Raw genomic sequence first — 27,132 nt, forward strand, 5'->3', positions numbered from 1 at the left:
TAGCAAAGCAGAACATGACCTCAGAGATTGGGTGTTTCAAGGAAACTATCTAGGAGATGACTTCTGAGTTACCCCTAGGGAATGTGGAGAGGGTTGCAGCAAAGAAGTTACCCAATAAAACTTGGTTCGACCATGGTGCTGCGGAATGGGAAACATTTACCGAGCAAAGGCAGGGGGTTTGTACTTCCTCTTGCATCGTGGCAGCGCCCTTGAAAAAAAATGGGTCTCCAGAACAGTCTATCGTTCCTTTCGATGGTGGTGAAAGAGCGGAACTAGACCCGGTACTGGGTGTCCGAGACTAGAGGGCAACCCAGGCCGGATGGAGCGGAGAAGGACGGGGGGAGGCGGGACTTCCGTTGCGGTCCTAGGCCCAGCTTCCGGCGTCAATCCGGAGCTGCCCCGGGCGCTTTGGACCCGCGGCGAGGACGCTGTGTCCGCGGGACTGTGCGACGTTCCTGTTAGCGGGGTCTTTGCTGAGGACGGAACGGAACAGGGGTGAGGAGCCGCCCGCCCGCTTGTCTGGAGGCTGCGTTCCTTTGTGGAAGGGCTCGGGCCCCACCTGTTTGCGTCTCTAGGCCACCCCCCCGCTCCTGGGGCAGGGACCAACCCGCGCGCTTGCTCAGTGAGGACTGTCACGCCCCTCCGCTGGGCCCCGCCCCCTGGGTCGCGGCGCTGCCGCGCATGCGCGGAGAGGGCGCGCGCCGCTTCCGCCAGGCCCGGGGTTCGCCCGGCTGTGGTTGCCCAGGGCTAGAGCGCGGCTCACAGGCGTCGGTGGTTCTCCGGCACGTGCCCTTGGACTGTATGTCGAAGCTGGAGTCCTTCCCGGTCAGTCCGGCGTTTGCTAGGCCCTGGAACGTGGGCTGGGGCGGAGCGCAGAGACCAGTCCCGGCGCCCCTCCCCACGGGGAGATGGCGGGAATCGCTGTTGAGTGCTGATTCTAGTTCTAGAAATCGTAGCGACCCGGATTCTTAAGTTTACTTAATTCAAAAGCCTTTATTGAGCGCCAGGTAGTACCGTGGAAAAGGCAACAGAGCCCCATAACTCCCAGAACCTAACAGCTGGGGCAGTGTCGGTGTGATTGAGAGCACGCGGGCGTCCTGGCCCAGCCCGGAGAGGAGGAGCTGAACTCGGGAATGCCGGGGGGGAAAACGGGGCCCAAGGACAGAGGAGTGGGCCAAGGGAAGGGCGGATGTAGGGGCGGGGCTGGTAGGATCCAGGGAGCGGAAATGGTCCCGGACCGAAGTCCGGCGATGAGGGTGGGGTATAGGACTCCTGCCCCTGCAGTGATGACTTGATGCGGGAGTCTAGACAGATGCGGTGGAGAGGTAACCCCGGGCTCTGAGCAGCGGTGTTCATTGTTCAGACTTCATCCTGAAGGAATCGGGGAGCCACTGGGAGGTTTTTAACTGGATAATAACATTTATTGAGTGCATCCAGTGGTTCCAGACTTTTCTACTGGACGCATGTAGGGGAGAGAAGAGAATGTTTACTCCCTGGAGGTTCTAGGAGGCATATTCTGAACAGCCTTAACCTCCCCGGAGAAAAATTTTATTGAAATCTCGTTTTATGTTAAATATTTATGCAAGTTTTGAATTGCATGCCTCCACAGTATATCCTTATTTGGGTATAAAATGTTTTCTCAAACTCTCAAGTTACCCTAATGCTTTAGGACGTTGCATCATATCTGATTTTTGCAGTCCTGGACACATCCATCATGTGCCCTTCCCTCGGTCCCTTCTCCCCCACACATACATAACCCTGACTTTCTATGTGTGAAACACTGTTCACAGTACATGCCTTATTTTCTTTAATCTTTCTATCAACCATTAGAGGCAGGTATTATCCTTCATATTTCAGCGGTGAAGAAACTGAGGTTGAGAGCTTAATAAAATTGCTCAAGTTCGCATAGCTAGTGAATTGAGGCACATACAACTCCTTGGTTCTTGCCCTTCACCACTGCATTCCCGGGAATGGATTTGCAGCTGGAAATAGAAGGTTCAAAGCAGAGGGGACATTTAGAAAGTTGTTGAACTGGACTAGATGAAAAGTGATGATTCTAAAACTAAGTTTTAGTAATGATGAAGAGAAGTGAGTGGATTCAAGACTGTAAAGGAGGTAGGACTGGCATTTGGCAACTGAACGGATGGGAGGAAGGAGTGGGAGAGCCTGCTGGGTACATCCGGATTGATGGTGCTGCCATTCACTCCTATGGATCTTAGGAAAAAGAGCAACTTTGAGGGTTGTTAATTAGGACTTGTTGGATTGAGATGCCCCTTGGATATGCAAGGGGAGAGGTCCTCTGAAGTATCTTGAAGAGTTCCTCTTAGGATGAGAGAGAATTTGCCTCGACTTTGTACCAGTATCAATTGTTTGTGTCTCTTCTAAGGTATATCCTATATAATTTGTTCAAACTGGGAGATGGTGGGCCATGGACTCAAGATAAACCAGGAATATGGACTATCTTTGAAGCCTTTACAGTTCTTCTGGGAGTGATACAAATATTTTACAACTTTTTTTTAAAACAATTTTTTTTGTGCTATCGAATAACTTCTTTTCCTTTTATTGAGACATAATTGACATATAACATTATACTAGTTTCAGGTGTACAACAATGATTTGATATTTGTATATGTTGAGAAATGATCATGATAGGTCTAGTTAATGTCTGGCAATATACATAGCTAATTTTTTTTTCTTGTAATGAAGAACTATTCTTAACAACTTTCAAATATGCGATACAGTATTATTAACTCTAGTTACTATGCTTTTGACCCCCTTCACCCATTTCTCCCTCCCATCCTTCTACTCTGGCAGTCACCAATCTGTCCTCTGTATCTCTGAGTTTAGATGCAATCTAGTAATCTCAGTTCTCCTAATAATGCTCTATTTGAGTCAATGCAGTTCTAGTCAGAATCCCAAAAGGTGGGATTTTATTTTGATGGGAAATGACAGACATCAACAGGTTCACAGTTTGTTGTGGGTAATGGTAATCGTATGAGTTCCAGAACTATTCTGTGATTATTGTAGTATTGAATAAATGAGTAAATGTAATGTTGATGTTTAGCAAATCAGGGTTCTCAAATGGGAGAAAAGAACTATGAATGTGGAATGGGATGAGAGGAAGAACATTGTGGCATTGATTTGGAATTGAAGATCATCAAGAATTCATGATTTAAAAAATGTATACATTTTTGCCCTGGCTGGTGTGGTTCAGTTGGTGACCGCTGCTCCAAAGGTTTCCTTAAACCAGCAGTCGCCAACCTTTCGGTCCTCACAGACCACCAGCGGTCCACAGACGACCAGTTGGTGACCGCTGGGTTAGAGCATTGTCCTGTGGACCAAAAGGTCACAGGTCCAATTACCTGTACCTATGTTGCAAGTTCGATTTCTGGTCAGGGCGCATAAGGGAAGCAACCAATTGATGTATTTCTCTCATGTCAGTGTTTCTCTCCCTCCCTCCCTCCTTTTTCCTCTCTCTAATATCCATTTTTAAAAATATATGCCCTGGCCGGTGTGCCTCAGTTGGAGCGTTGTCCCATGCACCTAGAGGTTGCTGGTTCAATTCCCAGTCAGGGCACAGGCCCAGATTGTGGGCTCAATCTCCAGTAGGAGGTGTGCAGGAGACAGCCAGTCTTTCTTTCCATCTCCCTCTCTTTCTAAAAATCAATTAAAATTTTTAAAAATAAAAATATGTATATTTTTTAGCACTGCAATTCTTTTTTTAAAATATATTTTTATTGATTTCAGAGTGGGAGGGGGAGAGAGAGAGAAACATCAATGATGGGAGAGAATCACTGATCGATCGGCTGCCTCCTGCACGCCCCACACTGGGGATGGAGCCTGTAACCCGGGCATGTGCCCTGACCGGGAATCGAACCCTGACCTCCTGGTTCATAGGTCGATGCTCAACCACTGAGCCACACCAGCTGGGCACTGCAATTCTTTTTGTCCTTTGAATATATCCTGCTGAAGAACTAGAGTCAGAGTACTCTGTGTTTTAGCAAGATTAGTTTATTTCTGTTTGTATTTAAATTTAAATATTTAAATGTCTGACTTAATTTCAATTTCAATATATAAGCCATTAACATGGTTCAAAGCCAAAACTAAAAGCACATGGGCAAGTTCGTGACTTCTCAGTGCCTGAATTTGCTAGTCTGGGTAAGATTGCGTAGAAGTTTCAATAAAGTGATAAAGGCTGCAGAGAACTTAGCATGGCACAGAACATATACAGCATCCAATAAATGGGAGCTGTTCTGGCTTTTCTCCTTCCAGCCACTTCTCTTGCTTTTCCTGTGACCCCAGGCCATACATTATGGGGTAGAAGTAGTCAAGGCCTACAGTGAGGCTAACTGAAGAAGTATATTTTGAGTTCTGGGGCTTACTATGGGTTTATTTAGTTTTTATATTTATACCTTTTATGCAGAGATGACTGACTTGGAGTGGGAACAGAGCTTGGGAAATGGGAGGAGCAAAGGAGCTGTAAGCTATAAGCTGGGAGGGAATTCAGGGAGCATCTTTGCCCCCTGAAAGGAATGCACCTAAGAAAGAACAACACTTAGAAGGACGACACTGGGCAATCTAGCGTATTCCTGGCAGCTTTGGGAGATGGACCAGCAGCAGGGATTAGCAGGCCCATATTGAAAAGGAGAAAATCAAGGCTTCGGAGGGTAACCTGGGACCAGAGCAGGGAAGACACTTGGCCAAAGTCACACAATGAATTTGAGGCAGAATGAGGACCACCACCTGAGCCTACTGTCAGTCCCAGGCTCCACGATCACATTTCATAGGAACCTAGCTAGGACAGAGATGTCTTCCCTCCACCCACCATCCGTCCCAAGGTAAGATTCTATTAAGTTTTTCCCATAGATTCCATAGATCAGGGGTCCTCAAACTTTTTAAACAGGGGGCCAGTTCACTGTCCCTCAGACCGTTGGAGGGCCAGACTATAGTTTAAAAAAAAACTATGAACAAATTCCTATGCACACTGCACATATCTTATTTTGAAATAAACAAAACGGGAACAAATACAATATTTGTATTTGCATGTGGCCCGCGGGCCGTAGTTTGAGGACCCCTGCCATAGATTCTCCACAAATTCGTGGTAATTACCTATTTATATCTCCCAGGTTCTTTCCCCCTTTCCGTCTGCTTCTAAGTTTAAAGGAGATGGCTCCTCCATGTCCATTGTCATTGTCACATAGGGCTTGACACATAAGAAGTGCTCAGTAAACATTTGCCCTGTAAAGATACAAGTGAATACAACAACTTGGCAACATGGCAACATTCCTGTAAGGATACAGATGAGCACACACCCTCAGACTCAGCAAGATGCCAGAGAAATGTTCACATCTATGTTCACCAGGAGATGTGTACAAGGAGGTTCAAAGAGGTACTCTTCATTATAATAAAACTAGAGGCCCAGCGCATGAAATTGGTGTGCGGGTACAGCCCCTAGGCCTGGCCTGTGATCAGGGCCCTCCCTGGCTGCCAGCAGCCAGCCACGCCCCCTCCCACCCCCAGTTCCCTGTTTGCCATTGGGTGATCGGAGCCTGCTGGGGGCGGGGAGGGGTGGAAATGAGAGGTGGTCATTGTGCCTCATAGTGGCTGGTCAAGGGGTCGTTCTGCCTTTGGTCAATTTGTATATTACTCTTTTATATATATAGATGTGCAAGATATTCATGATCAGGAGGACAAATAAAGTATATATCCATACAATGGAATTCTGTACACAGTAGTGAAAGTGAATGAACAGTTGCTACATGTGTTAACATGGAGACATTTTCCAAACATGATGTGGACTGGTAAGGCAAATCACTAAGAGTAGCAATAATAACATTAATACAAAGCTTTCAACACATCAAAATCAAGAGAGTAGTTTACTTGGTGAGAGGAATAAGGGAAATTAGTTCGAAGAAAGGTACACAGAGGGCTCCAACTCCATCTGTGATGTTTTATTTCTAAAGTTGAATGATGGGTAATGGAGGTGGTTGTATTATCCTTGATACTTTTTTGTATGTCTGAAATATTTCATTATTTTTATTTTTAACCAATACCGTATACTCCACTGTGTTTAGGATATAGCTTACAATAAATTTTAAAGAGAAAATATGCAAAAGGAACTTTTATATTACTAAGTAAGGACAGTATTTCCTGACACTGTTACGGGTCAAGTCATACAGTAGCTTGTTCATACTGTTAGCTCCTTGGCCATATATGTCATTTCAGGGTATAATAGTGGAGGTGAGTGATTAGAACATTGTCATCACATAGAACCAAAGATGAAAAAGATGTTGCCAATGAATTAGGGCTCCCATACACCCATTCTTCAGAGTGCATTATTCTCATATTTAGAACTAAAATAAATGAATAAATTGTTAAGCCAAAGAGTTATTTTAAGAAATCTGAAAGTAAATAGTAACTTTTTTTTATTAATTCCCCCTTTTCCCTTTCTCGTTTTAATTAAAGATTTTTTAAATAACTAAGCGTTATGAAAGTTTTATGAGTCAAATTTTGGATTTGGATTTTAAAAAACACATTTTTCCCCCAAAAGAAACAGCTTAACACTAAGCTGTATCTTTCTGGATATGAATGATATTTTTGAAGACTTCCCCAGTTTTTAATTGTCCATTGTTTCCTAAACTGTATTTTTAATTTCATTTGCTCTCTCCTAGGGAATGAAGGATGGCAGCACGCCGTGCATTAAAAGCTGTTTTGGTAGATCTCAATGGCACACTTCACATTGAAGATGCAGCTGTGCCAGGCGCACAGGAAGCTCTTAAAAGGCAAGCTATCCTCCAGGTTCAGCTGACAAATATGTTTGTAAGTGCCGTTTTACCAAGGCAGATCATTAGCTGAATGGATGACCTTAAGATGGCATTTCACCAGCTTACCATATATACAAAAACTGCCTTGGGTTTAGCTAGAAGATGTATGCATTGTAATATCTTCCAAACATTGTTCTCTAAGCCTTTATTAGGTTTGGCCTTTGATCTATTCTTTTTGTTCTTTGTGTGCATGTTTTTTTCTAAGTAATGTAAATTCGTGGATGAAAACTCAAGATTCTAAAATGTAAATTAAATAGCATTGGAAAAATCACAAATGAAGGAATCACAAAGTGAAACGCACACATGCACAAAGGCATAGTGCTGCCCACTCCCCTTTCACCGAAGATCTCGCATGAAGTGTGCAGCAGCTCAAATAAAATTTAATTGAGGGACTTGAAATTTTAGAATTATTTCTATCAGTGAAATTTAATGCCTTTGAAGGTTAGCGACTGTTCTATATTTCTGATGTACCAACCACAGTACTTAACATGTCTAGATACAAACGGGGATACGTAGTAAAAGCTTGTTAAAGCAAACTGAACATGTCCCGGCCAGTGTGTTCAGTGGTTGAGTGTAGACCCAGGAACCAAGAGGTCACTGAACCCGGTTGGGGCACATGCCTGGATTGCATACTCGATCCCCAGTAGAGGGCGTGCAGGAGGCAGCCAATGGATGAGGTTTCTCATTGATGTTTCTGTCTCTTTATTCCTTTCCCTTCCTCTCTCTCAAAATCAATAAAAACATATATTTTTTAAAAAGTAAACTGAATGTGAATGTTTGCTTCTGAGTGTCCTGGAAAAAAGAATCATCAGTACAATAGTACTAGTAATTGGTATTAAATACCTTCATATTAAAATTATTTAGAGAAGTTTTCAAAGTCAGCAATACTTAGCATGTGGTGCTTATTATTTTCCCACCTTAAAATAGTCACAGTGTACTGTTATTCAGAAAATCTAGTGACTAGTATCACAACACCAGGTATAAGGGCCAAAAATTGACACAGATCTTGCTTGTATTCTCTCACGGAGCTTCCATTTGGGGAATCAACAAATATAAAGAGACTTATGTATCTGGTAGGCATTATTTGGAAGCTATCAGTTTAGTTAGGAGTCATGATGTTCATATTATAGGTGGACAACATGTTGTTTAACCATTTGTACGCCATAAGCATCTATAGACGCAAGTGGCAGACCTTTTTAATTAAATTCAAAATATCGTGGCCGTTAACTGGTTAAAGCCAAAAGAAAATCAGATTCACAGTTGGACTTTCTCTTGACTCCTTGACACTGTCTCTTAATTAGGCTTTCTCTGGGAAAGGAGCTTTTACTGCTTTAAAGATAAGCTTTTTACTTTGTATTGAAGAAAAATCTTTTTATTTTTGGTGAGCAATGAATGACACCACTAAGTAGCTCTGTAACTATGAGCCTGCCATTCTGGAGGGCCAGGAGCCTGTGAATTACACATCCAGAGACATCACTATACTGTTATGGCTGGTTTTGGTTTCTATAGAAACAAACAGGCTAAGGGAAGTTGAGGGACCAGTAAAAAGAAAAGTTTTTTTTAAATCCTCATTAAAAATGATATGGTTATTTCAGTACTTCTACTTGTTCATTTTTAGGATAATAGTTACGTTGAAATAATCAGTTTCTTTTGAGAGATAAACCACTAAGTTTAATGTGTTTTTAAGAAAAGCTACCACACAGATATTATAGAGGCAATCATGATTACAGTGAACTATTTAATCTTACAAATTTAGTTAATGTTCTTTGGGTGAATACTTAAAAATCTCTGTTTCTGTTTTATTTGCTTGCTTGTTTTCAATTGCGTTTAGTGCTTTTCCACCTTGTATTCATTTGGGGCAGGCACAAAATAAAAAGCAATAGGGTATTAATATAAAATTTTAATTGTAGCTAAATTAAAATTATTTTTAGATTTTGGATTAAAACACTTTAGGACCAAGAAAATAATTTTCAATTTCAAAGAAAGCTAGACTGTCATGAATTCTTTCTCTGATACCTGATTACCAGTTTAGGTTCCGAAAACAGATCACAGAATCAAAACAATTCTATATGTAAGTAGTTCAAGGGAAAAACACATTTTATTTAAAAAGAAAAAAAAAAGATTTTCTTTGATAGATTGTCCAGATAGATTCTGTTTATAGATTTGGTAGCACATCTTCTGATTGTCTAAGAAGGAAAAACAACATCTTGAGGTGTCCTCTGTTCTCTAGTATAGGACATCAAGTCCTGTACCAGGACATAGGTTGGAGTCTTTGTCTCAGCTCTACTGCTACCCAGCAGTATGAAGCCGAGCGAGTCACTTAGCTCCCCTAGGCCTCAGTTTTCTCCTCTTTATAAGAAGAGAGGGTTGCGCCCTAACCAGTTTGGCTCAGTGGATAGAGCGTCTGCCTGTGGACTGAAGGGTCCCAGGTTCGTTTCTGGTCAAGGGCATGTACCTTGGTTGTGGGCACATCCCCAGTAGGGGGTGTGAAGGAGGCAGCTGATTGATGTTTCTCTTTCATCGATGTTTCTAACTCTCTATCCCTCTCCCTTCCTCTCTGTAAAAAATCAATAAAATATATTTTTAAAAAAGAAGAGAGGGTTGCATAAGTAGATAATCTCTAAGGTAACTTTTACCTCTCATATTCTGTGAGTATAGTGGTTACTAAGCTTTGTGTTTGTTTGTTTTTTTCACTTATTTGCTAAATCCCTGCAGTAGAATTCAGTTGAAGTACAGAAGTCCTCAAAAAGGTAGACACAGCTTTTATAATTTACTTTGTAGCCTTTGGCAATAAAGTGGTCCAGACGGTGTGGATAATACGTAAGCAATTCTGGGTAGATAACAAAAAGATTATTGGTAATAAAAATATTTACTTGGTGACTTAGCCTTCATTTTATGACTGTTGGCAAGTGCTACCAATTTAGGAGATCTTATAGGGCTAGAACAGGGGTGGGCAAACTTTTTGACTCAAGGGCCACAATGGGTTCTTAAACTGGACCGGAGGGCCGGAACAAAAGCATGGATGGAGTGTTTGTGTGAACTAATATAAATTCAAAGTAAACATCATTACATAAAAGGGTACGGTCTTTTTTTTTTTTAGTTTTATTCATTTCAAACGGGCCGGATCTGGCCCGCAGGCCGTAGTTTGCCCACGGCTGGGCTAGAATGTAAAAGCTGCCTGTTGACATCTGAATTTTACTTTTCCAGGTTACGTGGTACTTCTGTAATGGTTAAGTTTGTGACCAATACAACCAAAGAGAGCAAGAGAGACCTACTGGAAAGGTTGAAAAAGTTGGAGTTTGATATCTCTGAAGATGAAATATTTACTTCTCTGACTGCAGCCAGAAATTTAGTAGAGCAGAAACAAGTCCGGCCCATGCTGCTAGTTGACGATCGGGCACTACCTGATTTCAAAGGTAGGGGAAATTGCAAAGATTTAAAAATTGGTTCTTCATATCTTCTTATAAATCATTCTTAAACTGAATATTTAGATGTATTCAGATTTCCTCCTATTATTATTGAAAGGGTCAACAGATCTCTTGAATCTAAATTGATGTTTCTCAAACCTGTTCTGACTGCACTCCACAGTAAGTGAAACACATTACATAGTAACCTAGTACATATATGTGTGTGTTTATATATATGCTAAACAATACTTTTACTGTATGAGAAGTACTCTGTTTTCTTTTTGGTTTACTTAATTGTTTATTTGATTTTGATGCTGCTTAGAGCTCTCCAAATTAGTTTTGTAATCTAATGGATCATGACCCACAGCTTGAAAAAGCACAGGTCAAAATTACTTTGAGTATTATAATCCTTGATCCAAGAGCTACTATGTTAATTTGATTAAATGAGATAATCCATAATCACCTTATTTAAAAATAGGTGTCATTCTGTATAGTATGAAATTTTAGCAGTGATTATGAAATATTTCAATCAAACTTTTCTCTTTGGGAAAATTAATAAACTCTGGAAAAATATCCTATTTTTATGAAACTTTGCCACATTGCTTTGTTTTGTAAGTGATACTCGGCGTGAAATGACACAATATAGAAAAATGGGTATAAAACCATGTGATGGCTGTACAAACAATGATCTACATGCATCTACAGTGTATTTGTGTCTCTGGGTTAGCTGAAGTACTATAAAACAATATTTTAATCAGGTTTTTCTGTTTTGACTTTATTTGAAGAAGGTGAAGATTCTAGTTGTATTGGCAGTGAGCTGCAGTTGGGATACATAAGCAGAGTCCCTGAGAAGGAAGAAATCTTTGTCAGTCAGTCCAGGACAATACTTAGAACATGCTTATATACATGAAAATACCCAAAGTAGATGGGTTTTTGAAAGGCAAGAAATTTTTCTGCTGTTATTGAATATCTTTGCTAGTGGTAGATGGAGATAATGGAAGGAACACAAAAAACTTTAACTCTAACTATAGCCAACAATTTGGTTTTTTTCCTTCAGCAAACTTTAACCAATTACTCAATACTCATGGATGCTGGTAAGGAGGAAATGGGAAAGCTGAATATCTACTCTTCCTATTTCTTTCCCTTACATTTTGGTGGAATTGATATGAAAAATGCTTTAAGGCAAGCAGTAAGAGAGGCAAATAGGAATTGGCATATGGGTAATCTACAGAACCGTCTGACTTTTAGTAACTGTGTTGGTGAATATACTTGTCTGGTCAGGTACCAAGGCCTTAAAATATGCTTAAATTATGGAGTAATATTTGTGACACTAAAAGTAGATGAGACATTATGTAGAAAATAGCAGAATCTACAGTGCATTCCATGTTTATCATGAATATGTTAACCTCAACTGTCAATTAGAGTGTCTAATTTCCCTTGCCTCTTAGATTTTCATTTCCTCATCAGTTGCTATTGATCTGATAGCTCATAGGGAATTCATGGCTGTTCTTGTTGATTGTAATCAGTAAAGCTCTTTGAAGTTAGAAATTACTTGTTTGAGAACATCAGGTTACAAGTTTCAACTCAGATTCTAGTTACTGAGTAGCTGTAAAACCATGCAAAAGAAATATGCAAAAATACTAAGAGAACTTTTTCTTTCTTTAAATATCTCTTTCACTATTGCCAGAGTACACAGGGCAGGATAATCTCTTAAACTTCAGATTATTGCTACAATAACAATTTGCACTTGATTTACTAAAACTCTTTATTATAAAATGTAACATTACTTTTAATTGCATTTTTCAACAATCATATATTTTTTTCATTCCCAGGAATACAAACAAGTGATCCTAATGCTGTGGTCATAGGATTGGCACCAGAACATTTTCATTATCAAACTCTGAATCAAGCATTCCGGTGAGTCTCTAGCTATTTAGCTATTTATTTTTCATCTGATCAAATACTTCCTTCTTTCCCTTCTTGAGTCTTTGTCATGTAAGGTTATACATGTTTTACTTTCTAGCCACCTAGATTATACATGAGGACGCACATCTTCAAAATCACTTCAAGATCAACATCAAATATTATTTATTACTATCCTGCTTAGTTTAAAAAAATTATCAATATGTTAAAATGTGATAATCTTGGTTTGTTTGTTTTTTATAGAATCAGTATTCTGGAGCAGAAATCCATAATAAAATTGCATCTGTTAAAGCTAGCAGTTTTATCTTTTATCATCACTCCTATGATTCTCCACTGACTATGCTAATTTCTGACAGAAAACAGCATCAAGGCTAATGCCCCCAAAAACAGTAAACGTGACTCTTCCTCCAGTGCAAATCCATGCTATGGGGAAAAATCCACACATTTGACCATACTTTCAAAGAAATTATTCTATGAGTGATAATGGTAGTCTGACCTGGAATAGTAGGGATTCAGGTCATATCAACATGACTTGATGAGTGATTGAGGTTAGGAAGTGAAGGACAGTGAGGCAGGGAGGACATCATATTCTCACCTGGGCACCTGTGATGGAGAACACTCCCTGTGTGGGGTCCAGGAGGCGATCAGTTCAGGTTGGGGCTGTTTGGCATGTGGGACATCTAAATGGAGATGTTCCAATGGCTGTTGGTTGAAATTGGGGGAAACACAACTACCACATATAATGTTATAAATCTTCAGTTATGTGTGCATTTCACTTTTATGAACTTTCGCTGCTGCTTACAAAGGGAAGACTGCATACTGGTTCTCATAGTTCGTAAGATAAACTGGATCAGAATTTACCTACAAATCTGCTCTAGAGTGAGATTGTGACTTTTTCCCTTGGATTTTTCTCATTTTCATCTTATGTTGTCTTTTACTGCTTGTCAAACCATTAAACAGTATAATTTGTTTTTGAATTTATGACAAGTAGCTCAAAATATTACATAAGGATACATTGTAATAGCTTAAAAAATTTTTTTAGTGGGTTGATAAATTTTTGGTATTTAACTTCAAGAATGCTATAAAAACATCATTTCCTTACAGTAAAAAGATCTACAAGAATCATTCTAACTTATATTTGATGTAGAATTCATTTCTTGATGTATATGTCCTAGAATCACTACAATGCTCACACATCTGGGCACATTATTTACTGTTAATCTTGAAAATGGCTATCCTCGTGTACAATCTGTGTGGCCAGAAATAGCACCTTTTTCCCTGTGTGCATTTTAGAGCCTCAGTTAATGGGAACTACGGCTACTTAATGCACTTAGTCATTGTGATAGTCTAGCCTTTGTTTAAAAGTAACATACTCGCTTTTTATAGTTGCTCAGTATCCGCTACTGTAGTTATTATCTGGAGGTCCACTGCTGTGCCACATGTGTGTATATGTGAGGGTATGTGGTGTTAAAATTTCTTTTGCTTCGCCTACTTCAGTTATTCTGCTGTGGCTTCTTGGGGTTGGGGTGGGGGCAATATTATATCACCTGCTCCTTAAGTAAGGTTTACAACTATACCAAAATTGGTTTTCATTTGAAATAGAGAACCTACTTCCTAATTTACTCCTACTATCTTTTATTCATTTCTTTAACCACAGAATTCAAGGAGAAGGTATTGATTGATTTTAGCTGGTAATTTGGGAAGGACATATTTAATAGGTCTCTGCCTTAGATGAATGCTGGACTCAGGGTAATAAAAATGTATGTTGACATAATACTGACTTTATAATTGCTCGGATGCTGTCTAATTAGTACACTTCCCTAACCATATTGATTTTTTTAAACACTACACTTTGAAGCATTACAGTGCACTTATGGGTCAACTCTAATTTCACAAATGCACTTAACAGCTGGGTGGAGAGTTAACAGAAGGATTTTAGGTCTTGCCCTTCTTTGCATATTGATGTCTCCACAGAGACTGTGCCTTCCAACCAGTGACTACAGCTGTTTGGATTGTAAGTGGCAAATACAGACATCTCAAATGAACCACCGATTAGTTAAATTACTGTTCAGGTTGATAATGAGAATAAACATTGGATTTTAAACCCCATGGCATAGCTGCCTTGAACACCAGCTTCGGGGGCATATTGCCCTCAGGTGGATGCATTAGCCTTCCACATTACACTGCCTCTTATTTACTATTTCAAATGGGTAGGCCCCCAAAAATGCATAGTACAATCTGGCTACAAATATTTCCTAAATGTTTGAATGAATTGAGAACACTGCATACTAGAGATTGATTTTAGAAAAGAAATAGACATGATTTGGGGGGTTGGATTCTAGAAAACATTTAAATCCTAAGAGCCATTGGTGTCTTTTTTCCTTTTACCTACTACTAAAATACACAAGGGATAATATTACAAACATCCTTAGGCCTATCAAGCAGTTCCAGAAATACAAATTATTGACATATTTGATATCCCTCCTCAATTTTATCACCCAAGACCCAAAAGTAATCAGGATTCTGAATTGTGTTTATCATTTACATGCATTTTTTAAATACCATGTAGGTATTTCTAGACAGTATATGGTATTATTTTGCATGTTTTATACTTTACTTATCAATTTGTTTTCTTCCCTAGTAATACTGTATGATTCATCAATATGAATATCTATAGCTCTGGTGTATTCATTTTCACAGTTTTGGTTCCCACAGAATATTCCACTCTCAGAAGTGCAATTAGTTGAATAGCCATATGTTTCTTATTGTTGGTTATTTTCCAGGTTTTTGAAGTTAACTTTAAAAAAAACAAAAAAACCTTTTGAGAACGTTAGTTAAGCAATATTTATGTTTGTTCCTTAAATTTTTTTCAGAAGTATAGTTGTTGGATCAAAGGAATTTTGAGGAAAAACTGCATGGAATAGCTTAACCTAGGAAAAGTTCAAGTTTTTAAAATAAATTAAGAGCAACTGCTCTCCAGCTTCTAGAGGAGCTTATTTAAAATGTTATTCTAGCCCCAGCCAGTTTGTCTCAGTGAATAGGGCAATGGTCCGAGGACCAAAAGGTCCTGGGTTCCATTCTGGTCAAGGGCGCGCAGGCCCATGCAGGAGGCGACAAATCAGTATGTCTGTTTCACACCCTTGTTTCTCTCTGCCTCTCCCCCTCCCTTCCACTCTCTGTAAAATGCAATGGAAAAATATCCTCGGGTAAGGATTAACCAAAAAAAAAAAGTTATTCTATCTGAAAATAAATAACATCACAACTTTCATATTTAAATGCAAGAGGTGACATCAGTAGATGAATGGATTAGAAAACTGTGGTACATCTACACGATGGAATACTATGCTGCTGTAAAAAAGAAGGAACTCTTACCATTTGCAATGGCATGGATGGAACTGGAGAGCATTATGCTTAATGAAATAAGCCAGTCAATGAAGGAAAAATACCACATGATCTCACTCATTCATGGATAATAAAGACCATTATAAACTTATGAACAAAAATAGATACAGAGGCAGAGTTGTTTCGAACAGACTGTCAAACTGCAGCCGGAAGGCCGGGGCGGGGGGTGGGAGCAGGAGGGGGGGATAAGAGATCAACCGAAGGACTTGTATGCATGCATATAAGCATAACCAATGGACATAAGACACTGGGGGGTAGGGGAGGCCAGGGTATTGTCAAGGGCGGGGGGAAAAAGGAGACATATGTAATACCCTTTGTAAGACTTTAAGCAATAAAACAATTAAAAAAATAAAATAAAAAATAAATGCAAGAGGTGAAAGGCTGCTTAAGAGCAATGTTTTGAAGATTCAAAATGACTTACTTTTGAAGTTAATGACTTCTTCCTATAATTATTACAAGATGTGAGAATCCTCTAAAAGTCTTAGAGATGTGCAGAAATTAATTTTTTTGTTTTTCAGGAAGAGATTCTTATCACCATAAATGGTTCCTGTGGAATATTAGATTGCTTTTCTTTTCCCATCTCCTCAAGAAAAAAAATTAAAAGTTAATTGCTCCAATATATTCAATTCCTTAGAAAGGGAAGAAGAGATAGGGAGAAAAAAGGTCAACAACTACGACTTCAATTATTACTGCATTTGTACAGTAACTCCTGAATCTTTTCTAAGTATTTAGAGCCCTGAGCATGAGGAATTCCAGAACAGTGTGACAGCAGGACTCACATTAGAAATATTTCTGTGGGCTTTGTCCATTTTGAAAGTGCTGACTGCTGCTTTGCAGTTTTTTAATTCAAGTCCAGACCATGAGAAATTGTTTAAGAATTAAGAACTTGAGTTGTTTAAAGTATTCCATTAGTATATGCAAGAGAACCATTTTATGCCTATTTGAAATCCACAGAATACAGAATTGAGTTTAATATCTGTCACTAACTGCTCTTATTTTTTCATATGGGGATATTGTTATACGATCAAGGCAACTTTTGCTACTCTAAATAAAACTTGCAGTTAAAAAAGCCACATAAATATATTGTTACTTTTTTATTAATGTGAAACATACACAATAAAGTACACAAATTGTTAGTATACAATTCAATAGCATTTTACACATAGGTATGCCTTTGTAACCCTCTGATCAAGATCTAGAACATTTCCAGCACCCTAGGAGGCTTCCTGCCTTGTAGTACACTCTTTCCTTAAGGTAGCACTACTGACTCCTGTCAGGATTGCCAGTTCTTGGTCTTCATATGAATTAAATCATACAATTGTATAATTTTTTGTCTGTTGTTGAGATTTATCCAAGTTGTTGCGGATAGCAGTACTTTCTTGTTGTTTTGTTTCTTTATTTTTGTTGTGTAGTAGCCTCTTGTGTAGTAGACCGTCCCACAGTTTATTTATTGTTCATTTGGATGGTTTCCAGTTTGGGCTGTTACGAATAAAGCTGCTATGAATGTTCTTCAACATGTTTTTTTGTGGGATATATGTGCTCATTTCTCTTAGGTCTGTAGAGTAGTGAAATTACTGGGTAATAAGTACTTGTTTAGCTTTAGTAAATATTGCTAAACAATTTTCTAAAGTCATTAGAGCAAGTCATATATTCCCACTGGCTATGAGTGTGAGTTTCAGTTGCTCCAAATTCCCACCAGTCTCTGACCAGTCTATGAAATTGCAGTTATTCTGTTTGGTGTGTATAGTGGTATCTTACTGGATTTTAGTTTGTGCTTCCCTGATGAGTAATGTTCTTGAAACATTTTCATGTACTTATTGACCCGTGGACAACTTCTTTGCAGTGTGCCCATTCAAATCTTTTACCATTTCTGATTGGGTTGTATTTTTCTTACTGATTTGTGTATATGATGGAACTCATTATATATACATGTTTTTGGTTGGATATACATATATATATATTGCAGATATCTCATCCCTGCCTTTTTGTGCTCTTAATAGTATGAGAGCATGATGTTCTTAATTTTGATAGAGTCCAATGTGTCAAAATGGCAGTAGTGCTAAGGTTGAAAAACCCTGATAGTTCAGTCCCTTCATTAATAAGAAACCTAGGCCCACATGAAGTGATTTGCTGTTACCTATTTTAAGAAGTGTGGACACTACATTCTGGACCAGAAAATACTGTGGGGCTGGGTGGAGGCAGTACTATGCATTGTGGGATGTTTAGCAGCATCCCTGGCTTCCACTCACTAGATGCGAGTAGCACCCCTCTTTCCCCAGTGTGACAACCAGAAAAGTCTTCAGGCGCTGCCAAATGTCCCTGGGGAGCAAAACTGCCCCAGGTTGAGAACCACTGGACTAGATGTTTGCCTGAGATGTTTATATTGTGGCCCTGCCCTCACTAGGATTTTTCAGTTTGTTCCGTTGCGCACACGGAAATCACAGCCAGAGTTTTTTGCGTCAGGCCTTTGTGCCCTTTTTTCCTTGCTTCTTGCACTTCGGTGGGTTTATAGTTAGATATAGACAGAAAATTATCAGGATATTTCCTTCTGATACATTATTTCTGGTGTCAAGAACAGCCAACCCTTTGCTGCCCTGCCTGGTAGGTATAAAAACACTCCCAAGTATTGGGGTGTCTATTTTTGATATTTCAAAAAATGTTTAACTATAAAAGATCTTCTAATCTGTGTCCTAGAAATTACCTTTCAGTCTGTCCTGAATATGGTTGGCTCTTGAAAGACTCGGTAAAGCTTATGCTGTGCAGAGGATGACAGAAGCAGGAACCACTTCCCTGAGAGATGCCTATCTTTTCCAGCCTCGTGTAGTCCAGTTTCCACTTAGAGACATGTAGAGGAGCCCATAGTCTCAGCCCTTTCAGGGAAGGCACTAAAGCACTGCCTGGGAATTGAGTACACACATCAATCAGGCTGATAAGTCTTATCCCCAGTTAATACATAATAAAATATTAACAAAGCCAAATCAAATGAGTTTTTAGTTTAGCTATGTAAGTGGAAAGCAATTTTGAGGTCTGTTGCATAAAGAATTCCAGTTCCGTGGTAGAGTAGCAAATAAATGGGATTGGGGGTGGGTGACAAGAAGGGAGATAGATAAATCACCCATTATTATCTCATTGCTATCAGCTGTGGTTCTTTAAGGCCAGCATAGTGGCTTTTTCAGGTTTCCTAACAGCTGGATTTTAAGGTCTGCTTTAAGAAGTAAACTTGTATTAATATTAGTGAATAAATTTGAAGGATCTGTCCTGTGCTGTGAGCAATTTGTAGTAACTAACAGAAAGGCCCTGTAATAGTCCAGTATTGGTTTTTACTTAATAAAATATTTAATCATAAATGTCTGAATTCTGCATCTCCCACAGGAAGGCATTTCCATGCCCACCGACAAAAATAATTTAGCACTTTCATAGCTGAGCGCTTAATTACTCATAATTGTGAGGGGTAAGATGTGATGAATTCTTCCTCGATGGACATACTAAATATTTTAACTAAGTAGATGGCTTAAAGTAAATTAAGCTTTGTGAGATCATTCATTACGTTGGTTAAAAGCAGTTTAAGTGTATCATGTCCTGCATTCCATTAGATGATAATATTCATGTGACTCTCTTGCTGTGAGACTACAGGCTGCACTGTTGGGATGGATGGCAGATATTTTTTGGATGGGGGTTGGGTGGTGAGTATTAAGAAGTTGTTGGTGGGGGTTCTTGGATTTGTTTTACGTTTTGCCTAAGTCACTAATGAGGATTCTTAACTATATGTAGAGTTTGTTTATCAAATTAATGGTAAAATGCTTTGTGCCCTTTAGTTGGTATGAGAATAATTATCCTAATATCAGGGCAACAAAAGAGATTTGGCAGTAAAGGATCTCCCTTAAACCTTGTTGGTGTGTTCTTCAGGGAAGATGGCCTGATTTGCAAAGTAATGTCAGAAGCAGTCAAAAGGTAGAATGAAGACGTAAAGGTACAAGCAGAAAGCGTTTGTAAAATGCTCTATTAAATTCCTGCCAAAACCGGTTTGGCTCAGTGGATAGAGCGTCGGCCTGCGGACTGAGGGGTCCCAGGTTCGATTCCGGTCAGGGGCATGTACCTTGGTTGTGGGCACATCCCCAGTGGGGGATGTGCAGGAGGCAGCTGGTCGATGTTTCTCTCTCATCGATGTTTCTAACTTTCTATCCTTCTCCCTTCCTCTCTGTAAAAAACCAATAAAATATATTTAAAAAAAAAAAAAGAAATTCCTGAATTAGAAAGAAACTTACATGTTGGAGTAGAGGAAACAGGAAGTCAGGTATTTGGAGTTAGCTGAATGTGTCACTGCAGCAACAGTTGTGATACTGGAAAGGGCTCAAGAGCCTCCTGCTTACCATTAGGGAAGGTTGAAACAACTTGTCTCATTAAGTTAAGCTTCTTCCCTTGAGTGTCTTATTTAGCTTTACTTCTCTTAATTCTCTTTCCCTGGTGATTCCGGTAAAGTGTCTGAAACCTCTAAAGGTAAAAGGTTGAAGCAATCCCAAATTTAATAATCTATCACCTTTCTTCAGTGTATTTGAATTTAATTCCCAGCAGTTCTTAGAGAATTCATTAGAAGATAGCAAGTCATTAAAAGTTAATAAGAAACTCTTTGTTTCTGTGAATGTGAATACTGTAAAACCACTTTGTAAGTCTGACATTCTTTTCCAGTCATAAAGGCCTTGCTTTTAGCCAATCTCCATTTTCTCTATCTCTTTAGGTTACTCCTGGATGGGGCACCTCTGATAGCAATCCACAAAGCCAGGTATTACAAGAGGAAAGATGGCTTAGCCCTGGGGCCCGGACCATTTGTGACTGCTTTGGAGTATGCCACAGATACCAAAGCCACAGTAGTAGGAAAACCAGAGAAAACATTCTTTTTGGAAGCACTGCGGGGCACTGGCTGTGAACCTGAGGAGGCCGTCATGATAGGAGACGTAAGTAGAAGAGCCCCGGAAATGCCCTGAGCTCACCTGCCATGCTGGGCTGAGCCAGCTTGGAAGCACTGCTTCACACCCAAGCAGACTCTGCTGCTGATGACATCAGATGGAGAGAAATGGCTGCCTCTAAGTCAGGCTTCACGTAGATGTGTAGTGGTATTCTTCTAAAGAACTGAAATTTTGATTATTTCTGACATTCTCTATAGTATGATGAGATATATATAATTCAAAAGACCATTAAATGCAAGTCATTCAAATGCTTGATAGGTCTTTTTAAAGAAACCTTTACATAAATTTAGATTTTTCTAATATTACTTATGCAGGGAACAACCTATACCTAAAGAATTCTACCATTATTGATTTTTTTCTTAGTAAATGCTATATGGAAGAACTTCCCAATGTGTCACAAATAGCTACAGGCATTGGTTGCCTCAGCCCTTTTGAGTGGCAGGTCTGGACGTTTGGAGGCTCTGGCCATGAGCAAGACCTTGTCAGTTTACTCTAGTGTCCTGGGGAAACATCCACGTGTGCCATGAGGGGGAAAGAGCTAGAAAGCACACTGCCTTGTGTTAAATAGGTGGCAGTGATTACTAGTATATTTTAGTTATAAAGAATAACGTGTTAGGCTGGAAGGGGCCATCAAGACTGTCTGGTCCGAATCTCTCCATTTTTGACTGGGAAACTGAAGCCTGGAGCCGGAAGTCTGCATGCCTCCATTCCTGCAGCTAATTAGTGGCACAGCTGGAAGTAAAACTTGAGGCTCTGGACCCTGCCAAGACAAACTGGAGATCCCTTGCTTTTGTAACTTGTGATGGTGCAAGTGTTTCACAGTTCTCCTGACACCTCTTCCACTTTGGGGTGTGTTCACCTTATACTGAATAGGATAGTCATTGAACTTGGTATTGTTTTCAGAAGCCATCTTTTCAGTCACATCTATAATCAAGTCTTTATCTGACTTTCCTAGGCAGATATGTGTTTGAAAGGTGGTTATCAGAGTTTTTTATCCCGGGAGATACTGGTTTGGGGACAGGGTGGGAGGCAGGAAAGGCATGCAATAGCAGCTTCATGCAGGGTCCTTGGTTAGCCCAGAGAGGCATGATTTCTTCCCTCCCTTTCTTTGTCCACTTTTCCCCACCTCCCTTCTTTCTCTTCTTCTCCCCCATCTTCACTGCTTCAACAGGGAAAGTTTAGATGCTACAGAAAAGGTTTTAAGTCAGACTTTGAATGAAGATTTTGACATTCTAGGACTCATTTCCAAGGGCTGTTGTTGAATAATATTAATGACTTTAATGGAAAAATATTTTCTTCAGGCATGATCTGAATGAATCCTGCTTATAGATATGTGTTAGCAGGATTGATTTTCTTGATGTTTCTCCCAGCCCTTGGATTTTATTACCTTGTGTTTATCATCACAATCAACCAAGCATATTCATCCCCATCTTGAGTAAGAATTGGAAAGAGGACCTCCTTTTCTAACTGATCTGTTGTTCCCAAGTGTGAAGTGAATGTCAGACAGTCCCATGGTCTAAACATACTGAATTGACTTGATTGCGGCTGTTACGGACAATCAGATGGAAAGTAAGGATAATATATTACATGGGTGGCAGAAAAGCTTTCTTCTGAGTCTAGTTCATTCACTGTTTGCAGTTGGATCATCCACCTTAAACGCTGCCAAATGGATAGGATGCTTTTTCCATGATCTGTTTTAAGAGGAGATCGATGCACGCACGTGGCAACATTGAAGAACTGTGACTGTGCTCTCTGTGTTTGGTACTAGAATGACTGCTCTGTTGTACACCATCCACCTCTGTGACACTTCCCTTTCCAAATGGTGTGCTGCCTCAGACTGTTACATGTGAATTTACCCATTTTTACATCTTTCTGTCTTTCATTTAAAAAACAAACATGGGGTTACAGTTGGCCATCCCAGCCTAATAAGTCAAATCAGTTGGTTGGTAGGTTTTATTGGCAAGTAAATTGAAGACCCTGAACTAAATGCTTTCTTTGTGCTTTCTAGGATTGCAGGGATGATGTTGGTGGGGCTCAGGATGTTGGCATGCTGGGCATCTTAGTAAAAACTGGTATGTATCTTCTGTAAGCCTTTTCTGAAACAGGATGGTGGGATACAGAGTTGCTTAAAGGAAAGTTCTTATAGAAATGGCAAAGCCAAATCATTGGACACTGTAATTCTCTTTCTGCCACAAAGCAAGAATAAAATGGTCTTAGGATTACAGGGAAAAAACATGGGAGGACCCATGCTGTGCAGTACTAGATCAGGAAGCCTATTCACTTACCCATCCAGGAAAGCACAGACTGCCACAGTGAGTGGGTCAGGCAGGAGTGATGATGGCCTGCTTCATTCACTCAGCCAACATTATTGAGCACCAACTGTATGCCTGACACAATGGGAGGTGCTAGAGTTATCACACATATGTAAGCCACTGTGTCAATTTGTACTTTTTAGAAAGCCCACTTGCTGGCCAGTGTATGCAGAAGCATTCTGCGAGCCCTTATCAACATGGCCACAAAACTTGCCTTTCACATATTTGCCCTTAGACCATGGGGTGCAGGGATTAGGTGATAGAGGAATAGTTAGTCATTAACTTACCTATGAGACCAGTAGAAACCTTGCAAAGGAGTTAATCCTTAAAGGGATTTAAGCTTGAGAAAAAACTAGCAGTAGTTTGCTGCGTACTGTGGACAGGTACCTTGAAGATGCTAAGGTGAGTGAGGTATATGTTCATTACCTTTGTACATTTGCTGCTGGCTCCTCTTCTGTAGGAACTCACAGTCAGTAGGATAAGAAGCATCTTCACCACTGCAGTGCAAAGGTGTGGAACGGGGTTTTTAGGCTTTGTGTTTGCTGGGCAAAGCCTCTTAAAGAGAAAATTGTAGAAAACAAGGAATTGTAGAAAATGGTGGGTTTGGTGTTGGGGAAGCTGCATTTAGGCAGAGAATACTGGAAAATGCAGAAAAATGAATTGCAGAGACCACAGAAAAAGGAATGGAGAGCAAGGAGAAGTCCAAAGGCAGCCAGGGTGGCTACAAGGCAGTTGGCTCTTCCTCAAGACCTCAGCTGAAGCAGTGTTTTGCAATTCTTCTCTCCCTTTTATTTTATTTTATTATTTTTTTAATCTTTATTGTTGAAAGTATTACAGATGTCTCCCTTTTTCCTGCTTTACCCCCTCTACCCTGTGCCCTCCTCCCTGAGGCCTTCACTGCACTATTGTTTATGTCCAGGGGTTATGCATACTAGTATATGCATGTAAGTTCTTTAGTTAATATCTTCCCAACCCTTCTTCCTCCCTCCCTCCCTTCTTTCCTTCCATTCTTTTTAAAAAAGTTTTATTGATTTCAGAGAGGAAGGAAGAGGGAGAGATAAAAACATCAATGATGAGACAGAATCATTGATCAGCTTCCTCGTGCACTGGGGATGGAGCCTGCAACCCAGGCATGTGCCCTGACCAGGAATTGAACCGTGACCTCCTGGTTCATAGGTTGAAGCTCAACCACTGAGCCACACCTGCTGGGCTCTTCTTCCATTCTTAAAAATTAATTGTGGCCCTAGCTGGTTTGGCTCACTGGATGGAGCGTCGGCCTGCGGACTGAAGGGTCCCAGGTTCGATTCTGGTCAAGAGCATGTACCTTGGTTGCAGGAACATCCCCAGTGGGGGGTGTGCAGGAGGCAGCTGATTGATGCTTCTCTCTCATCGATGTTTCAAACTCTCTATCCCTCTCCCTTCCTCTCTGTAAAAAATCAATAAAATATATTTTTAAAAAAAATTAATTGTGGAATGCTCACAATGTGCTAGTCATTATGTCAGGTGCTGAGGGTACATTGGGGAATGTAATAGGCCTAGTGCCTAGTCTCAGAGAGTTTAATAATCTCAGGTGTGAGTCAAACATTAAACAAATTTATAAATAACTAGAGGCCCAATGCACGAAATTCATGCTTGCTGGTACCAGCTTCCCTCTAGCACCCGGGACTCGGGCTTCCCTCGCAGCCCTGGCTTTGTCCGTAAGGTTGTCCGGAAGGACATCCAGTCTAATGAGTATATTATGATTTTATTATTATAGACTGGAGGCCCGGTGTATGAATTCGTGCATGGGTGTGGTCCCTTGGCCTGGCCAGTGATCAGGGCTGACTGGCGGGCGGGATGGGGGGAACCGTGTGAGGTTGGCTGTGGGAGTGCACTGACCACCAGGGGCAGCTCCTGTGTTGAGCATCTGCCCCCTGGTGTTCAGTGTGCATCATAGCCACCAGCCGGTCATCCAGTTGTGTGGTCGTCCGGTCATAACGGTTGCTTAGGCTTTTATATATGTAGATTATAAATTGTTATAAATATTGTGGAGGCAAAAAAACAGGGCACTAAGAGAGAATAACCAGGAGGGGATCTAATTTGGATGGAATATGGAATCTGACTTGAAGTATGAGGGTGATAATCGGGTGAGAAGAATGTTCCAGGCAGAGAATAGCGGGTGTGACAGCCCTCAAAAGAGCCAGGTCCAGTCTAGGACTGCAGCCTTGTGACAAGTGCACATGCCGGGGTGACAGGGCTGCTGGGGCCCATGTCAGAGGCCTGCTAGGCAACAATAGAGATTTGGGGCTCTTTCCGAAGGGTTGGGGGACCCAGTAAGAGTGTTTAAAGAGAGACCACAAGTCATCTGATTTTCATTAGTGAAAGCTCTCTGTGACCACTGTGAAATGGGGCCTCTGCTGTGTTGAGGCCCAGAGTCTGGGGAGAGTTGGACAGTGTCCTGCCCCTTGAGCCCCTCCATGCACACGGTCTGGCCCGGACCTATGAGCATCCATCACTCTTCCCTTCCCCACCCCCAGGCGCTCTCATGTCCCAGGTGCATAGGGCTCCTGCTTGGCAGCAGTCACCCTCGGGAGCTGACAGGGCCTCTGCCCTGTGGGGTCTGGGCTTCCATTTAAAAGCATTGATTTACTCACCATTTCTGTCCTCAGGGCTTGTGGGGGTAGAAAATAATTTCATCAGCTGTGGAGTTCTGAAGGGACCCTTAGCTGTCAGGTGACCTAGTACCTCTGATTGTGAATGGCTGGAGGTAGGCCTGGAAAATGCTGAATGTGATATTTCTTTGAATTGCCTCAGTGCATCCTGAAGCCTCAGTAAAAGGTGCTTTGGGAGATATGGACCCTGATTCTCGAGTAATTGGAAGGGCAGTTCTGCAGTGGCCTAGGTGTCCACAGGCTGTGATCACTGGCATTCTAGCAGTAGCCTTCGTTCACTATCTTTACTTCCATTTCAGGAAAATACCGAGCAGCAGATGAAGAAAAAATTAGTCCACCTCCTTACTTAACGTGTGAGAGTTTCCCTCATGCTGTGGACCACATTCTGCAGCATCTACTGTGAACCATTGTGTGATCAGAAGCAACTTGAAATGCAGCTTTTCATCGTCTGGAATGAATTCCTTACCAACTCAGCGCCAGCACAGGCAGACACAGCCCCCAGTGCTGAGATGTGTAACCCTTTTGTATTGTGCACTAATTAGAAAGAAAGGTATTGAATTACAGCTAGCCACTAAGCCTTGCTTATCTCTTTTGTTGTATTTTGTAAAAGAAGATGAGACCTGAAGAAAAGGAAAGCTGAGATTTTATGCCATGCCTTTTAAAATATTCATCAGATTAGGCAGGGCTGGGAGGGAGAAGCTACTGCAGGGAGTCGAGTTCTCGGCTGTCTCCTCACTGCTAAATTGGGAGGGTGGGTTCAGATTGTGAATGAAGTTGAAAGATGCATTACGCTATAGTTTTAATATTCAGTTCAGCTGTGAAACCCATCAAAAGTGCCAAGTGGAGTACAAGTCAGAAGAAGCAAAATAAATTGTCCTTTAGCCCAAGTGATTGAATGAATTTGCTTTAACGGATGTTGAAAACTAGATTATCTGGAGTATTATTCCCAGCACGGATGACTTCTTTTTCTCTTCATTAGCCAGAGATGACTAATTTAAATTTAGAACCTGATTTTAATTTAAAATAATATTTCCATTAATAACCTATTCATTGCAGATACCTATTATAGTGTGTAACAGTTGTTTTGGAAATTTTATGTAAAATTAAAACTATCAGTATTTTACAGATGTTTTAATTAGACATTGTTATTAACAGGAACAGTGCAGAAACTAAAATCAAGCCTTTAATGTCTTATAGACCATGCATTTTTGAAGTTAGTGTCCACGAGGGTCCTATTTACTGTACATTTGCAAGATTTCATTATTTTTGCCTCTGACACTATGGGAAAAATCTTTTAGAAGCTATTGGGACAGATTCAGGCTTTTATGTACTTGGTTACTACAGCTGTAAAATGAAATCTCGTCTGGTAGCATGGATTATTCTTCTCATGTTAAACCCACCAAAATGAAGGGGACCAAGTAGGTAATGATTTTCCAGTGCATTTGCATACTGTGATAATCCTGGGCCTTTGCAATTGTTTTACAGGACTCTTGGGCATTGAATTATTAGCATGTAATTGTACATCATTGTAGTGTTCACCTTATTGAAGCACACACTGATGTTAATGAGCTTTGGGTTTTGATTCTTGTTTAGATATCAGCTTGGTCTTAGATGGGAGGGAGCAAAGCTAAATAAATGGCAGCTCCTCT

At 40.4% G+C, this 27,132-nt stretch overlaps 1 protein-coding gene across 6 annotated transcripts; it reads left to right on the forward strand.

Moving 5' to 3' along the window:
* The first annotated feature begins 370 nt into the window (after window positions 1–370).
* Window positions 371–27,132, forward strand: HDHD2 (haloacid dehalogenase like hydrolase domain containing 2). 6 transcript variants are annotated; one of them, XM_014452538.2, is made up of 7 exons: window positions 371–495; window positions 6,672–6,782; window positions 10,032–10,240; window positions 12,064–12,148; window positions 20,292–20,508; window positions 22,529–22,592; window positions 25,783–27,132. In XM_014452538.2, the coding sequence occupies exons 2-7, from the start codon at window positions 6,682–6,684 to the stop codon at window positions 25,884–25,886; spliced, it is 780 nt and encodes a 259-aa protein (XP_014308024.1). In that variant the 5' UTR covers window positions 371–495; window positions 6,672–6,681; the 3' UTR covers window positions 25,887–27,132. The 6 variants fall into 6 exon arrangements, with proteins under 6 accessions (XP_014308024.1, XP_014308023.2, XP_006085181.1 ...); XM_006085119.3 differs by lacking the exon at window positions 371–495 and adding an exon at window positions 691–825; XM_014452539.2 differs by lacking the exon at window positions 371–495 and adding an exon at window positions 4,423–4,838.

The sequence above is a fragment of the Myotis lucifugus genome, unplaced genomic scaffold (genome assembly GCF_000147115.1).
Source record: "Myotis lucifugus unplaced genomic scaffold, Myoluc2.0 scaffold_16, whole genome shotgun sequence".
Lineage (NCBI taxonomy): Eukaryota > Metazoa > Chordata > Mammalia > Chiroptera > Vespertilionidae > Myotis > Myotis lucifugus.